General features: G+C 56.1%; 1 protein-coding gene across 13 annotated transcripts in view; it reads right to left on the bottom strand.

Moving 5' to 3' along the window:
* Window positions 1–15,779, bottom strand: part of NRXN2 (neurexin 2) — a 108,937-nt gene that overhangs the window by 46,223 nt on the left and 46,935 nt on the right. For all 13 annotated transcript variants that reach the window (XM_060176133.1, XM_060176138.1, XM_060176139.1 and 10 more), the window contains 4 exons: window positions 13,749–13,910; window positions 10,256–10,688; window positions 1,846–2,232; window positions 1,262–1,465 (listed from right to left, as the gene is read on the bottom strand). In XM_060176133.1, the coding sequence (XP_060032116.1) occupies window positions 1,262–1,465; window positions 1,846–2,232; window positions 10,256–10,688; window positions 13,749–13,910 (1,186 nt within the window). The remainder of the gene's footprint in view (window positions 1–1,261; window positions 1,466–1,845; window positions 2,233–10,255; window positions 10,689–13,748; window positions 13,911–15,779) is intronic.

Below are 15,779 nucleotides of genomic sequence, written 5' to 3'. Positions count from 1 at the left end.
TGAACGATTTCATTCAGAGACAGAAAGACAGCCAGAGAGACACCACAGCACCAGAGCTTCCCCCAGAGCTGCCGCACATCCCATGTGGCACTGGGGCCCACACCTGCACTGTGCACACGGAAGGATTCCCACAATGCCTAGGGCGGTGAGCTCCCTCTTCAGCCCTGCCTCCTCCTCTTCTTGGTTGTTTTGGTTTTTGGTACCTGCGTATACCCACCACTCCTGGCGAAACGCTTATCTTTTTAAATTTAAGAGAGGCAGACAGGCTTCACAAAATACATAAGGGATAAAGTTCAAGGGTCCGTGAGATGGCTGCTGGGCTGATCAAGCCTGGCCCCTACCGCCTTGGAGGTTGCTCTGGTGTTGTGGTCTCTCTCTCTGTCTCTCTGTATGTACTGACATCTTTAAAAAGTAATAATAAAAATCAGTGCCATCCAAGTCCTGTGTTGTCCCCAAAAGGCTCGTCCCCCAGGCCAGGACACAGTCAGCAGCTCCGGACCCTCCGCAGTGGGGCCCTCAGGAGGCCGGGCTGGGAGACAGAGGGGCCCGATTCCAGGCCCATCTAAAACTATCCTGAGGAACTGCAGCAGGGACCTCGACTGGGCCCCTCCTGTCACCCCACATCACGACGGCAGGTGTGTGTTTGCTGCCCGAGGAGCTGGGGCCTACACCCAGGGGTCCAAGCAGTCCCACAGGCACCCCAGGAAGTGGGGTGTGCCTGCTCTGGCCCCGGCAGGGGTGTCAGCCATCTGATGCGACCTCCCCCCGGCTCTGCTGAAGGCCATCAGCAAGACCTGCACTTGCCGGCATAGGCCCAGGGTTCCAGCTGCCTCCCAGGAGACACCCCCATGCTAGCTCTGGGAGGTTGGCTGAGTCCGGATGTGGATTTTGCAACCTAAGAAACGGCCCTCAAAGGTGACAGAGGACAGACAGGTGACATGAGCCGGGTGCCCAGTGACACGCCCGGGAGGATGAGGGTGTTGCATAAGGGCGTGCACCCACTGGGCGAGCCCGCAGGGGCCTCTGTGGGTCCCCCATGAACAGAGCGGCGACCCAGGTGGGGGGCAGGGAGGGGCGCTGTGTGTGCACGGCCGCCCAGACCCACCACCTGGGAGGGCTGGTCACGTCCAGGCCCGGGGGCCCCCTCCCCAGCTGTGTCCCTCGCTGACACAAGCCCAGGCCCAGCGACACCCTTCTGCAGACAGAGGGGGAAGGGAGGGGAGGGGCGGGGAGGGGGCGGCTCGGAGGAAGAAGGTGTTACCGAGGTTGACCGTGAGCTTCATCTGGCCCCCGTCCAGCTCGAGGCGCAGCGTGTCGGCGGACTCCCTGGAGGTGGTGGCCATCATGAGCCCGTAGGCGCGTTGCGACATGAAGCGCAGGGACACGTCCTCGGCCTCGGTGTGCATGGCGCCGGGCAGCATGATCTTCATGTACATGGAGCCGTCGTAGCTCAGCACCGTGGCCTCTGCAAAGGGGGCGCCGTTACCCGGGGCGGGGGGGGGCACTGTCGCCCAGGGCGGGGCAGGTAGGCCCGGGCAGGGGTGGCACGGGCGATGGGGGGCGCTGTTACCAGGAGGCGGGGGGGGGGGGTGGGCGCAGGAAGGGTCGGGGCGCGCTGTCACTGGGGGCAGGGGTGAGGGGTGGCGCGGGCAGGGGCGCAGGAGGTGCGGTTACCTGCGGGCTGTTACCTGCGGGGCGGGGCGGGGCGGGGCGGGGCCCCGGGGGCCTGTACCCGGGCGGGGGCGCAGGGTGGTGCGGGCAGGGGCGGGGCCGGGGTGCGGCCCGAGGGTGCGGGCAGGGCCGGGCGCGGGGGCGCGGGGGCGCGGGGGCGCGGGGGGCGCTCACCCCGCTCGCAGACGCGGCCCAGGAAGCCGGTGCCCACGCAGTCGCACACGAAGCGGTTCCAGCCCTCGCGGCACAGGCCCCCGTTGCGGCAGGGCCCCGAGACGCACTGGCGCAGCGACTCCCGCGAGCAGAAGGGCGCCACGCCCGCCGCCCCCTGCGCCTCCGCCAGGCCCCGCAGGTCGCGGCTGCGGCCGTCGATGAACAGGTCCCGCACGCAGCCCACGTAGCCGGCCCGCAGCGCCGCCGTCCACACCTCGGGCGGCAGGGCCAGGTCGGCGCGGCCCCCGTCGGGCAGTCCGCCCAGGTACAGCTCGCTGTCCAGGTCCAGCACCTCGCTCTCGCCGGCCGCCAGGAACGGGGTGCTGCGGCTGTTGACCGAGATGGAGCCTGCGGGGCGGGAGGCGGGGTGGAGGGGTGCCCCCGGCGGGCGAGGCGGGCCCCCCAGGACACTGCGGGCTGGTATGCAGGGGGGCGGCCCCCCACCCAGGAGGGAGCCGGAGGCTGGACCCCAGGACACTGCGGGCTGGTATGCAGGGGGGCGGCCCCCCACCCAGGAGGGAGCCGGAGGCTGGACCCCAGGACACTGCGGGCTGGTATGCAGGGGGGCGGCCCCCCACCCAGGAGGGAGCCGGAGGCTGGACCCCAGGACACTGCGGGCTGGTATGCAGGGGGGCAGCCCCCCACCCAGGAGGGAGCCGGAGACTGGACCCCAGGACACTGCGGGCTGGTATGCAGGGGGGCAGCCCCCCACCTAGGAGGGAGCCGGAGACTGGACACTGTGGGCTTGTATGCAGGGGGGAGATAGGTGAGCACTAGTTGGAACACACACCCTACAAGCACAGGGCCGCAGGTTCAAACCCCCAGACTCCACCTGCAGAGGGAGCGCTTCAAGTGTGGTGAAGACGGTCTGCAGGTGTCTTTCTCTCGCTGTCTCCCCCTTCCGTCTCACTTCCTATCTCTGTCTAGTAAATGCATGAAATATATATGTATATATATGTATATGTATATATATATATATATATATATATATATAGTTAAACATAAAAATCCCATAAACATTTCCTTTGCCAGAGACCAGAGCACTGCTCTGCTATTTGCAGTAGTCTGCTTAAGCTTTTTTGTCTCTTTCATGCCAACAGGATTTGTTTGTTTGTTTTCAATATTTTATTTATTTTCCCTTTTGTTGCCCTTGTTTATTATTGTTGTTTAATTATTGATGTCGCTGTTGTTAGATAGGAGAGAGAGAAATGGAGAGAGGAGGGGAAGACAGAGAGAGGGGGAGAGAAAGATAGACATCTGCAGACCTGCTTCATCGCCTGTGAAGCGACTCTCCTGCAGGTGGGGAGCTGGGGCCTTGAACCCGGATCCTTATGCTGGCCAACAGGGTTTTTATCACTAGGGTTCGTGCCTGTGAGCCTGAGACGGATATACTGCCCCCAGTCGCCAATTTTTCTTTTTTCTTTCTTTTTTTTTTAATTTTAAATTTTCTTTTTTAAACTTTGAGGAGAGGGTGGGATAGAACGGAGAGAGAAGAGCCCTGCAGCTCTGCTTCACCCTTCGTGACGTTTCCCCCCTGCAGGTGGGGGCCACAGGCTTGAACCTGGCTTCTTGTGCGGGGTACTGTGTGCGCTCGACCAGGTGCGCCACCGCCTGGCCCGTTTTGGTATCGGCTTTTCTCATTGCGCTGCTCAGCTCTGGCTTATGGTGGTGAGGGGGACTGGGCCTGGCACTCGGGAGCCTCAGGCATGTGAGTCTCTGTATGACCACAGTGCTATCTACCCCCGCCCTGTTTTATCTGTCTTGATTTTTTTTCAGACTTATTTTATTTATTTCATATGAAATAAGAGCTTCATAAGACAAAGAGAAGCCAAAAGGCCACTCCGGCACATGTGGCACTGTGGGTTGAACCCGGAGCCTCTGGTGTGCAACTCTGGCCCAGGCCGCTGTCTTTCTTGCTTCTGTGCAGTGCTGGGGACTGAACCCAGGGCCTCGGGCATGATGTCTGTATGCTCCACCACTGAGCCCGCCTCCCCCTCCACCACCTGCCGGCCTCTCTCACACCTCAGCTCGCCTGGCTCTTCGTACCCGTGTGGACAGGACATGTGGGGCTGGGGGGGGAGGGGCCGGTGCCCAGGCAAGAGCTCCGCGGCTGTGTACCTGCTTTGCCTGCGGGAGGCCCTGGGTTTGATCCCCGGCACCACGTGTGAGCAAAAGACAAGATGAGTGGAACTCCGTAGATGGTGAGGAGAGGCTGTGCCTGTCTTCTCTCTGGATTTCTGTCTCACTCATTAAATAAATAAACTGAGCAGAGGGTCCGGCAGCGGTGCACCTGGTTAAGTGCACATGTTACCATGCACAAGGCCCCTGGTGCCCACCTGCAAGAGGAAAGCTTCAGGAGAGGTGAAGCAGGACTGCAGGTGTCTCTCTCTCTCTCTCTCTCTCTCTCCTTCTCCCTTTCAATTTCTCTGTTTTGTCAAAGTTTAAAAGAATTCAAAGAACTGAGCTGAGGGGCCAGGCGGTGGTGCGCCTGCCTGGTTAAGCACACACATTATAGTGCACAAGAACCCAGGTTCAAGCCCCTGGTCCCCACCTGCAGAGGGAAAGCTTCACAGGTGGTGAAGCAGGGCTGCAGGTGTCTGTCTCTCTGTTTCTCTCCCTCTCTACCTCCCCCTCCTCTCTCAATTTCTCTCTGTCTCTATCCAATAATAAACAAATAAAATAAAAGAACTGAACTGAGCTGAGCAATGCTTTCTCTCATGAAGGGAAATAATAAATATATTGTAGACACTGGAATGAGGACTAGCAGGAGACAGTGTTCCCAACAGAGCTCACACTTTACCCTGCGTGCACGCCATGCTATGTGTAAGGCCCTGGGTTCAAACCCCGGGCCATCACAGGGGAGTGCCACTCTTGGCACCAGTGGAAGCTCCAAGAACAGAGCTGTGGTGTCTCTCCTTCTCTCTCTCCCTCTGCCCCTCCCACTCTGTCTCTATCTGGGATTAAAAAGAGGGGAAAGTCTGCTGGGGATACTGAAATCACACACGTGTGAGGGTCCAGTGGGTAGAAGGAGAAAGACCAGGTCTGGGGGTGGCTGGGGTGCATCGTGTATGGAGCCTGGGTGGGCCGTCTGAGCCCCATGCGGAGAGACGGTGCTGTGGAGGGAGCAGGCTTGGCAGGAGAGGCTTGACTCCTCCGAAATACTCAACCCCCTTTTCTCCTTCCTCCAGCCTAGGAAGAAGTCAGCCAGAGGGGTAGGGAGAGATGGGGGGGTGTGGACAGGGGGTGCCTGGGACAGAAATGGGGAGAGTGGGGAGAGCAGATGGGGCCTCTCACCCTCAGAATGTTTCCACCCAACCTCCCGGGTGTAAAGATGGTGCCTAGGACTTGCATGCCTGAGGCCCCAGGTTCAATCTCCAGCACTGCATGTGCTGGAGCTGAGCACTGTCCTGGGCTTGCTCTCACCTTCTCTCTCCCTCTCACAAAAATAAGTAAAGAAACCTTTATACAGAGGCCAGGCGGTGGCACACCTGGCTAAATGCACACACTGCAGTGCTCAAGAACCCAGGTTCAAGCCCCTGGTCCCCACCTATAAGGGGAAAGCTTCATGAGTGCTGAAGCAGGGCTGCAGGTGTCTCTCTGGCTCTCTCCCTCTCTCCCCCTCCCCCCTCAATTTCTATCTCTATCCAATAGTAAATAAACAAAACATTTTGTAAAAAAAAAAAAAAGGGGGGGGAATCTTTTTGAAAAGTTGGCTTCCTTGTTCTCAGAAGTAGAAGAACCACTTTTTTTTTCGTGGAAACTGCTGACGTTTTCACAGAGACAGTTCAGCCAGGGCAGATGAGGTGTTCTGGAGGTGGGGTGGGGAATGCAGACACACAGAACTGGACATGAGTGTGGGCGGTAGTGAGCGGGTTAAGAGCACATGGATCGGATCCCAGTTCGAGCCCCCAGCTCCCCACCTGCAGGGGAGTCAATTTACAGGTGGTGAAACAGGTCTACAAGTGTCTATCTTTCTCTCCCCCTCTCTGTCTTCCCCTCCTCTCTCCATTTCTCTCTGTCCAATCCAACAGCGACAACAAAAACAATAATAACTACAATAATAAAACAAGGGCAACAAAAGGAAATAAATAAATAAATAAGAACTGGACACTTGGAATGGCAAAAATGGCCAATTAGATATGTGTGTGATCTATCGTTCCATATGTATGTGATCACAGAGAGGCCAGGGCCAGGAGCTAGCCCACCCAGCAGAGTGCACGCCATGCTACATGTAAGGCCCTGGGTTCAAGTCCCAGCACCACATGGCTGGTGAAGTCGAGCTGCTACAGACTGTGCTTTCTCTCGGTCTTCCTCTCCTCTCTCTTTCTCTCTCTCAATAAACAAGGGTGGGGAGGCAGCTTAGCATGTCTGAGGCTCCAGTGGCCACAGGTTCAATCCCCAGCACCACTGTTTTTACAGTGAATGAACGATTGCAGAGAATAAGACTGAGCACAACGAAGGGGGCCAGGGAGGCTGCAGACGCCATGTCCTGCTTGCCTGGGGTGCTGGGTGCCCCCCAGCACCACATTCAAAATCAGCTTACTCGCCTTCTCTATCTCCCTTTCCCCCTCTTAATTTCTCGCTGTCCTATCAAACAAGTAAATATAGAAATGTTGAACAATTGTGTTCCAGGAGGTGGCGCAGTGAATAAAGCACTCTCCAGGGTGAGGTCCTGAGTTCAATCCCCAAGCAGCATGTGCACCACAGTGATGTCTGCTTCTCTCTCTCTGTGTGTGTCTCTCTCCTATTTTCTTTGCGAATAAATAAATAAAATCTTTTTTTAAAATGGGGGGCAGGTGGTGGTGCACCTTGTTGAGCACACAAATTACAATGTGCAAGGACCCGGGTTCAAGCCCCTGGTCCCTGCCTACAGGAGCAAAGTGTTGGGAGTAGTGAAGTAGTGCTGCAGGTGTCTCACTGTCTCTGTATCTCCCCACTCTCTCTTGCTTTCTGACGGTCTCTATTCAGTTGATAAATAAAGATAATTAAAAATAAAAAATAAGGACCTGGGTTCGAGCCCCCGCTGCCTACCTGCTTCAGGAGTGGTGAAGCAGGTCTGCAGGTGTCGCTCTTCCCCTTTATATCTCTTTAAAATTTATTTATTAGAGACAGAGACAGAGAGAAATGGAGAGCGGAGGAGAGATACAGAGAGAAAGAGACAGAGAGACGCCTGCTGCACTGCGTCACCCCCTGTAAAGCTTTCCCACTGCAGGTGGGGACCAGGGGTCTGAACTCGAGTCCTTGAGCACTGTAGTGTGTGCGCTTAACCAGCTGCGCTACCGCCTGGCCCCTTTCTCTCTCACTATTTCCCTCCCCCCCCCCCCAGTCTCTTCTGTCCTGTGTAATAAATAATGTTGAGTGAGAGGGATGTCATCAGGGACGAGGACACCTGGGGGTGGCTGCTCAGAGAGCACTGCGGGTGGGAGTCATGGGCCCTGGGGGGTGGGGGGAGGATGCCCTCCCCAGCCCTGAAGGCCTCATTCTGCCACAGTTGGAAGCAGGCAGCTGGGCTGACCACAGAAGCACTTTAATTGGAGGCGTCCATTCTCATCTGCATCACACCGCTCTCCCTCTCCCTCTCCCTCTCCCTCTCCCTCTCCCTCTCCCTCTCCCTCTCCCTCTCCCTCTCCCTCTCCCTCTCCCTCTCCCTCTCCCTCTTCCCCCCCCCCGACAGTTCTTCAGGTTCTGGAGAGGTGGAGAGGGGTAAGGAGGATACCAGAGGATGGGGCAAGGGAAAGGGAGGGGGGAGTGGGAACTCCACTGACCAGGGTTCAAGCCCGCCTGCCTCATCATGCTAGAAATCTCGAGGTCGCAGGTGAGTGGGGGTAGGGGTGGGGGTCGCACCCAGAGCCCAGCGGCTGTGAGCTCACTCCCGGCACACAGGCGCTCTTAGTGTTGGTTGAGTGAGTGGCTGGGAGGCCGCTCAGGAAAGAGCGCACCCTTTACAGTGTGTGAGGCCCTGGGTTCAATCCCAGCACCACACGGGAGCAGCGTGAATGGTGGAGTGGTGCTGTGGTGTCTCTCGCTGCTCTCCTCTCTTTCTCTTTAAGCATACAGAATAAAAAAAAATAGCGGGCTGGGTGGTGGCACACCTGGTTGAGAGCACGTTACAACGTGCAAGGACCTGGGTTCGAGACCCAAGTTCCCACCTGCAGGGGGAAAGCTTTGCAAGTGGTGAAGCAGGGCTGCAGGTGTCTCTCTTCCTCCCCCTACCCTCTTGATTTCTGGCTGTCTCTATCCAATAAATAAATAAAGATTAAAATTGTTTTAAAGTAAAATAAATAATGGGACTAGATGGTGGTGCACCTGCCATACATGAGGGCCTGGGTTTGAGCCCCCGCTCCCCACTGATGGGGGTGGAAGGACTTCACAAGTGGCGATGCATGGCTGCGAGTGTCTCTCTTTCTCCCTCTTTATCTCCCCCTCCCATTCAATCTCTCTATGTCTTAGCAAATGAAATAGAAAGGGGGGGGAATAGGTAAAATTGGCTGTCAGAAGCAGTGGGTCTGATATGCTGACACCAAGCCCCAACAATAACCCTGATGGTTTTAAAAAATACGAATAGAAATAAAAATAAAAGGGGTCGGGCGGTAGCGCAGTGGGTTAAGCACACGTGGTGCAAAGCACAAGGACCGGCGTAAGGATCCCAGCTGGAGCCGCCGGCTCAACACCTGCAGGGGAGTCGCTTCACAGGCGGTGAAGCAGGTCTGCAGGTGTCTGTCTTTCTCTCCCCCTCTCAGTCTTCCCCTCCTCTCTCTGTCCTATCCAACAAACAACAACAGCTATGACAACAATAACAACTACAACAAGCACAACAACAAGGGCAACAAAAGGGAAAAAATGGCCTCCAGGAGCAGTGTATTCATAGTGCAGGCACTGAGCCCCAGCAATAACCCTGGAGACAAAAAAGTAAAAAATAAAAATAAATAAATCAGAAGGGGCATAGAACTCTGGTGGTGGGAATAGTGTAGAACTGTAAGCCTATTAGTTTATAATTTTGTAAATCACTAATATAATAATAGTAATGATAACTATTATTATTCAGGCAAGGAAGCCCACTCAGCAGCGCTACGCACCTGTGAGGCCGGGAGCTATCCTGTGGCCTTTGTGTCTCCCCATGGTACCGGGGCTCGAACCCAGGATGTGTGCATGGCGGGGAGGACTCCCTACCCAGTGCACAACCTTCCCTGCCCCCGTGATTTGCACTGCGATGCAATGTGAGACTCAGGGTCGGGTCATGCTGAAGAAGGCTTTGGTGCTATAGTCTTTCTCCCCCTCTCTCTGTTTCCTTCTCTTCTCTGCTGCTTGTCTCTAAGAATAATAAACACAAATAAGGAGAGTGGGAGTCTGGGGAGTCTGGCGGTAGCACAGCGGGTTGAGCGCACTTGGCACGAAATGCAAGGACAGGTTTAAGAATCCTGGTTCGAGCCCCCGGCTCCCCACCTGCAGGGGAGTCGCTTCACAGGCGGTGAAGCAGGTCTGCAGGGGTCTGTCTTTCTCTCCTCCTCTCTGTCTTCCCCTCCTCTCTCCATTTCTCTCTGTCCTATCCAACAACGATAACAACAATAATAACTACAACAATAAAACGACAAGGACAACAAAAGGGAATAAATAAATAAAATAAGTATTTTTTTTTTAAAAAGGGAGTCAAGTGGTAGTGCAGTGGGTTAAGCGCAAGTGGTGTGAAGCACAAGGCATAAGGATCCCAGTTTGAGCCCCCAGCTCCCCACCTGCAGGGGAGTCGCTTCACAGGCGATGAAGCAGGTCTGCAGGTGTCTGTCTTTCTCTCCTCCTCTCTGTCTTCCCCTCCTCTCTCCATTTCTCTCTGTCCTATCCAACAACGACATCAATAACAACAACTACAATTTTTAAAAAAGGGCAACAAAAGGGAATAAATAAATATTTTTTTAAAAAGGGAGTCGGGCGGTAGTGCAGTGGGTTAAGCGCAGGTGGTGCGAAGCACAAGGACCTGCGTAAGGATCCCGGTTTGAGCCCCCGGCTCCCCACCTGCAGGGGAGTCACTTCACAGGTGGTGAAGCAGGTCTGCAGGTGTCTGTCTTTCTCTCCCCGTTTTCCCCTCCTCTCTCCATTTGTCTCTGTCCTATCCAACAATGACGACATCAACAACAACAATAACAACAACAAAAAGACAGTAAGGGCAAAAAGGGGAAAATAAATAAATATAAATATTTTAAAAAGTTTAAAATTTTTTTTAAAAAAAGGAGAGCGGGAAATCTGCTCTGCTGTGCAGCCCCGAGCTCACGCTCCCATCACTGTGCTGGGACTTCCCACAGGGGTCTTGCAGGGGTCCCGAGGGTGTGGGCCCCCCAGGAAGGTGGGGGCCGAGGAGGTGTCCCGGGGCGGCCCTGACCTTTGCGCCCATCCCTCTGGAAGTCCACGTGGCACCACTCGCCGTCGTTGACCTTGCGGCTGGAGGCGCGCAGCTTGATGCCGCCCGAGCCCATGTCCAGCAGCAGGTAGAGGTAGCCGTCCAACAGCTCCATGGCGAAGTAGTCGGCGCGCGGCACGGAGCCGGGGCCCCCCGCGCCCCCCCGGCGGCCCTGGCCGAAGAGCAGCAGCCCGTGCGGCTCGGTGGTGCGGAAGTCCAGGGAGATGGAGCCCGTGCGCTTGGCGCTCCAGCGGGGCAGCGCCATGAAGGCCTCGGGGCTCTCGAAGGTCACGGGGTCCAGCGCCGCCACGTCCTCGCAGCGGAACGACAGGTCCCCCTGCAGCTTCATCTTGGGGTCCCCTTCCTTGGCCAGGCGGGAGAGCTCCAGCCTGAAGTCGTTGTTCTTGTAGACAACCTGGGGGGGGCGGCAGGGCGGACAAGAGGCTGGGGGTTCGAGGCTGCCTCCGGACAGCCCCACAGCCGGGGCCGGCAGTCTCCCTCTCGCTCTCGCTCTCTCTCAAAAGATTTTTATTTATTTATCAATGGGAAGGATAGGAGAAGAGAGAGAAAGATGCAGACATCACTCTGGTACATGGGCTGCCGGGGATCAAACTCAGAGTCCAGTGCCTTAGCCACCTCCCAGACCACTTCTCCACTCCTCTCCCAGATAAACAGCAAGCGGCTGGGAGCCCGGACAGCGGTCGCAGGCCAGGTCTGAGGCCTGGAGGTCCTGGGTTCAGCCCTCGGCGTCACCGGACGCCAGAGCTACACAGGGCTCTGGTTTCTCTGGCTCTTTGTCATTGAGATGAATCGTCAAAGAAATAAGGAAGGAGGGAGCCCGGCAGTAGCGCAGCCAGTTAAGCGGACCGGCGTAAGGAACCCAGTTCGAGCCCCGGCTCCCCACCTGCAGGGGAGTCGCTTCACAGGCGGTGAAGCAGGTCTGCAGGTGTCTGTCTTTCTCTCCCCCTCTCTGTCTTCCCCTCCTCTCTCCATTTCTCTCTGTCCTATTCAACAATGACAACATCAATAACAACAATAAAACAACAAAGGCAACAAAAGGGAATAAATAAATCTAAAAAAAAATTTTTTTTTAAAGAAAAGAAATAAGGAAGGAAGGGGGCTGTGTGGTGGTGCACATGGTTGGTCTCACAATTCCAGTGTGAAAGGACCTAGGTTCAAGCCCCTGCTCTCCATCTGCAAAGGGGAAGCCTCATAAGTGGTGAAGCAGTGCTGCAGGTCTCTCTCTCTCCCCCTTTCTTCTCAACTCTCTGTCTCTATCCAAAATAAAAATGTTTTTAAAGAAATTTTCAATAAAGAAGTAAGGAAGGGAGGAAGACTGGGCCAGGGAGGTTGATCAGTGAGGCTCTGAGTTCATGTCCTGCCACCACATTAAAAAAAAAAAAAAGAATTTTGGGGGGTCGGGCAGTGGCGCAGTGGGTTAGGTGCACATGGCGCAAAGTGCAAGGACCCGTGTAAGGATCCCGGTTCGAGCCCCCGGCTCCCCACCTGCAGGGGAGTCGCTTCACAGGCGGTGAAGCAGGTCTGCAGGTGTCTGTCTTTCTCTCCCCCTCTCTGTCTTCCCCTCCTCTCTCCATTTCTCTCTGTCCTATCCAACAACAAACAACATCAACAATGGCAATAATAATAACCACAACGAGGCTACAACAACAAGGGCAACAAAAGGGGGAAAAAATGGCCTCCAGGAGCAGTGGATTCATGGTGCAGGCACCGAGCCCAGCAATAACCCTGGAGGGAAAAAAAAAAAAAGGATATATATTTTTTATTTTTACCAGAGCACTGCTCAGCTCTGGCTTACGATGGTGCAGGGGATTGAGCCTGGGACTTTGGAGCCTCTGGCATGGGAGTCTATTTGCATAACCATTATGCTATCTACCCCTGCCCCCCAAAAGGATTTTTTAGAAATATTTATTTATTCCCTTTTGTTGCCCTTATTTTTTATTGTCGTAGTTATTATTCTTGTTACTGGTGTCGTCGTCGTTGGATAGGACAAAGAGAATTGGAGAGAGGAGGGGAAGACAGAGACGGGAGAAATAGACACCTACAGACTTGCTTCACTGCCTGTGAAGTGACTCCCTTGCAGTTGGGGAGCCGGGGGCTTGAACCAGGATCCTTACACCAGTCCTTGTGCTTTGTGCCACCTGCGCTTAATATGATGCGATACTGCCCGATGCCCCCCCCTTTTTTTGCCTCCAGGGTTACCACTGGGGCTCGGTGCCTGCACTATGAATCCACTGCTCCTGGAGGCCACTTTTCCCATTTATGTTGCCCTTGTTGCTGTTATCGTTGTTGTAAATGTTGTTGGATAGGACAGAGAGAAATGAAGAGAGGAGGGGAAGACAGAGAGGGGGCGAGAAAGACAGACACCTGCAGACCTGCTTCACCGCCCGTGAGGCGACCCTCTGCAGGTGGGGATGCTCACACTGGTGCTTGTTGTTTGTGCCATGCATGCTTATCCCGCTGCACTACTGCCCGACCCCCCAAGATGTTTGTTTGTTTTGCCTCCAGGGTTATTGCTGGGGCTCGGTGCCTGCACTACAAATCCACTACTCCTGGAGGCTGTTTTTCCCCTTTTGTTGCTCTTGTTGTTTATCGTTGTTGTTATTATTGTTGTTGTTGGATACGACAGAGAGAAATGGAGAGAGGAGGGGAAGACAGAGGGGGAGAGAAAGACAGACACCTGCTTCACTGCCTGTGAAGCGACTCCCCTGCAGGTGGGGAGCTGGGGGCTCGAACCGGGATCCTTACGCCGGTCCTTGTGCTTCGTGCCACCTGCGCTTAACTTGCTGCGCTACCGCCTGACTCCCAATAAATCTTTTTTAAAAAATATTTATTTATTTGTTCTCTTTTGTTGCCCTTGCTTTAGTTGTAGCTATTATTGTTGTTATTGATGTCATCGATGTTGGATAGGACAGAGAAACAGAGATGCACATGGGCCAGTGGAAGGATCCTGGTTCGAGCCCCCGGCTCCCCACCTGCAGGGGAGTCACTTCCCAGGCGGTGAAGCAGGTCTGCAGGTGTCTGTGTCTCTCTCCTTCTCTATCTCCCCATCTCTCTCAATTTCTCTCTGGCCTATCCAATAAAAGTGGAAAAAATGGCCGCCAGGTGCAGTGGATTTGTAGTGCTGGCCTGGAGGCAAAAAAAATGAGAAACACCATGGGTGGTCTGGGAGGTGGCGCAGTGGATAAAGCATTAGACTGTCAAACATGAGGTCCTAAGTTTGATCCCCAGCAGCACATGTACCAGAGTGACGTCTGGTTCTTTCTCTACTGCTATCTTTCTCGTCAATAAATAAATACAATCACAGAGAAACACCACAATGCTGCTCCGACATCCACAGAGCCGTGATGCTCCCAAGAGGTGCCAGGACTTGAACCCGGGGCCTCGAGCTTGGGCTACCTCTGCAGTCCAGGCCTTAGGTCTTGAAGGGGGTACTCCACCCAGGCCCCACACTCACGTCCTTGAGGCAGCCCATGAAGTTGTTGCTGACGGGAGAGCCCGGCAGGTCGGCCGTGTTGGGGCTGCCCCCGATGTAGAAGAAGTCGTCTGAGCCCAGCATGGTGTAGTCCTCCTGCGTGTAGCCCGTGGTGGTCAGGATGCCGTCCACAGAGATGGTCACCTGCCCAGCCCGGGGAGGGACGGGGGAGACAAGGAGACAACTCGCATCAACCCTGGGGCGGAGCCGCAGGCTGGGCCAGGGAGGAGCCGGGGGGCCGAGGGGGAGGGGGCCCCCATTTTTATGTCTGCTTGTCCAGGAGGAGGAACAGTGGAGGGCGCGGGAGGGGGACCGGAAAGGAGGCAGCACAAGGTTTGATGGTTGCAGGTGAGTGGGGCCTGCCCCCAAAGCCCAAACTCCCCACTCGTGGGGCTCAAGTGCCCAGGCCAGGTCCTGGTGTGGGGGTGCACACGGTTCTGTTCCTCCCTCTCATCTGTTCTCCCTTGGGGAAGCTGAGGTGGGGAATCAGGTTTAGCTGGGAGGGGGTGGTGAGAGCAAGGACGCAGGGTCGGGGAGACTCTACGCCTCCTGAGGACCCACCTGCCTCAGCTGGGTCACGGGGTCACTGCCTTCTCTATTACTTGGGGCGGGGGCAGGGAGCAGGGTGTACCTGAGACTGAGGGTCTGGCTGAGGGCCAGAGCCAGCAAATGGGGGGGATAGGACAAGTCACTGGGGACTCTCCCCCCACACCCTCCATCCGGGTCAAGTCTATCCCTAAGAGCAGATCACAAGGGCTCCAGAAGCCCCATGAGATTGTGGGGGTCAGACCCATGACTGGGGGCATCCATGAGCCTCTAGGAAGGATAGCCAGCTGGAATGGGGGCGGCTTCCCTGGGAGGTCCTCAGGAAGCTGATGCCCACTTCCTGTCCCCCAAACCTACTTCAGTCTCTCCTAGTCAGGCAGAGAAGGGGGGTCTCCCAGTTCTGTGTGGTGCTCCCCCATTCCATATGTACCGGCCTCCAACCATATTCCAGCGACTAGACTCGGAATTCCAATGGTATGGGGGGGTATTAGGAACCCCTAAGGAGTGTGGGCAGAACCTGGGCGCCCCTCTCTGCTCTCTGTGCTGGGCCTGAGCCTCACCATGAGTTGGGGGCAGGGTACTGAGGAATCTCTCCTGGGAACCATCAAACCTTGTGCTCGTGGGGGACTGTGTGCAGGGACGGGGGAATGGTTGGTCTCTGTGGATAGGGGGACAGTGTGAAAGCTTCTGAGTCCTGTTTTGAGGGGAGGGCTGGTGGTTAGGGTTCATTTCTTCTTCCCGGAGCCTGGGAGGTAGGGAGGGGCGGGTGGGGAGGGGGAGGTCTACAGATTAGTCACAGAAACATGCAAACAAGATTAGCCGGGCAGAGGGGACATGGGGGGCAGAGGAAGGGGAGAGGTGGCAGGGTGAAGGGGCAGGGACCGGACAAGGGATGATGGGGTAGGGGGAGGGAAGGGGGCCTCCCAGGGGCAGCCAGCCTTAGATACTAAGTATCTAAGTACTTAGAGACCAGGACTGCCCCGCTGACTGACCCCTGAGCCTACAGCTATTCCCCTTAGCGTTCCCGGGTGGCCCCAGCCTCGGGGTCCTTGTAACCCTCACCCCAGCACTGTTGGGTGGGGGGAGGCATCCTGGTCAGTAGGGGTGACCAGCCGCCTGGTGACCAAGGTGACCCCTGCAACCTCATTGGTCTTGGAGGGGGTTTCGGGGACAGAGCGGCCTGTGCTGAGCTGGATACCCCCAATATGCATGCAGGTGAGGGGCCCAGCCCCAAGGGCAGAGGCTCTCTGGTGTCCAGCCCCACCCCTGGGGCCTCCTCGTCCCCTCCCCCACCCAGCCCACTGGACTTCCCTCTCCCAACTGGGGGCACCTGACTGGGGGTTGGGACCCTCCCCCCCTCCATTCTGGCCACACAGGGGACCAGCCCTATGTGTCCTGGGGTGCCCTCCACCCCCTAGCTGGAGAAGAGCTGCCTGGCTCCCTGCTGTGGCCTCGGTTCACAGCTGG

This window comes from Erinaceus europaeus, chromosome 17 (genome assembly GCF_950295315.1).
Source record: "Erinaceus europaeus chromosome 17, mEriEur2.1, whole genome shotgun sequence".
Taxonomy (NCBI): Eukaryota; Metazoa; Chordata; class Mammalia; order Eulipotyphla; family Erinaceidae; genus Erinaceus; species Erinaceus europaeus.
The sequence above is the reverse complement of the archived record's forward strand: the minus strand, read 5'-3'. Positions and strand labels throughout refer to the sequence as shown.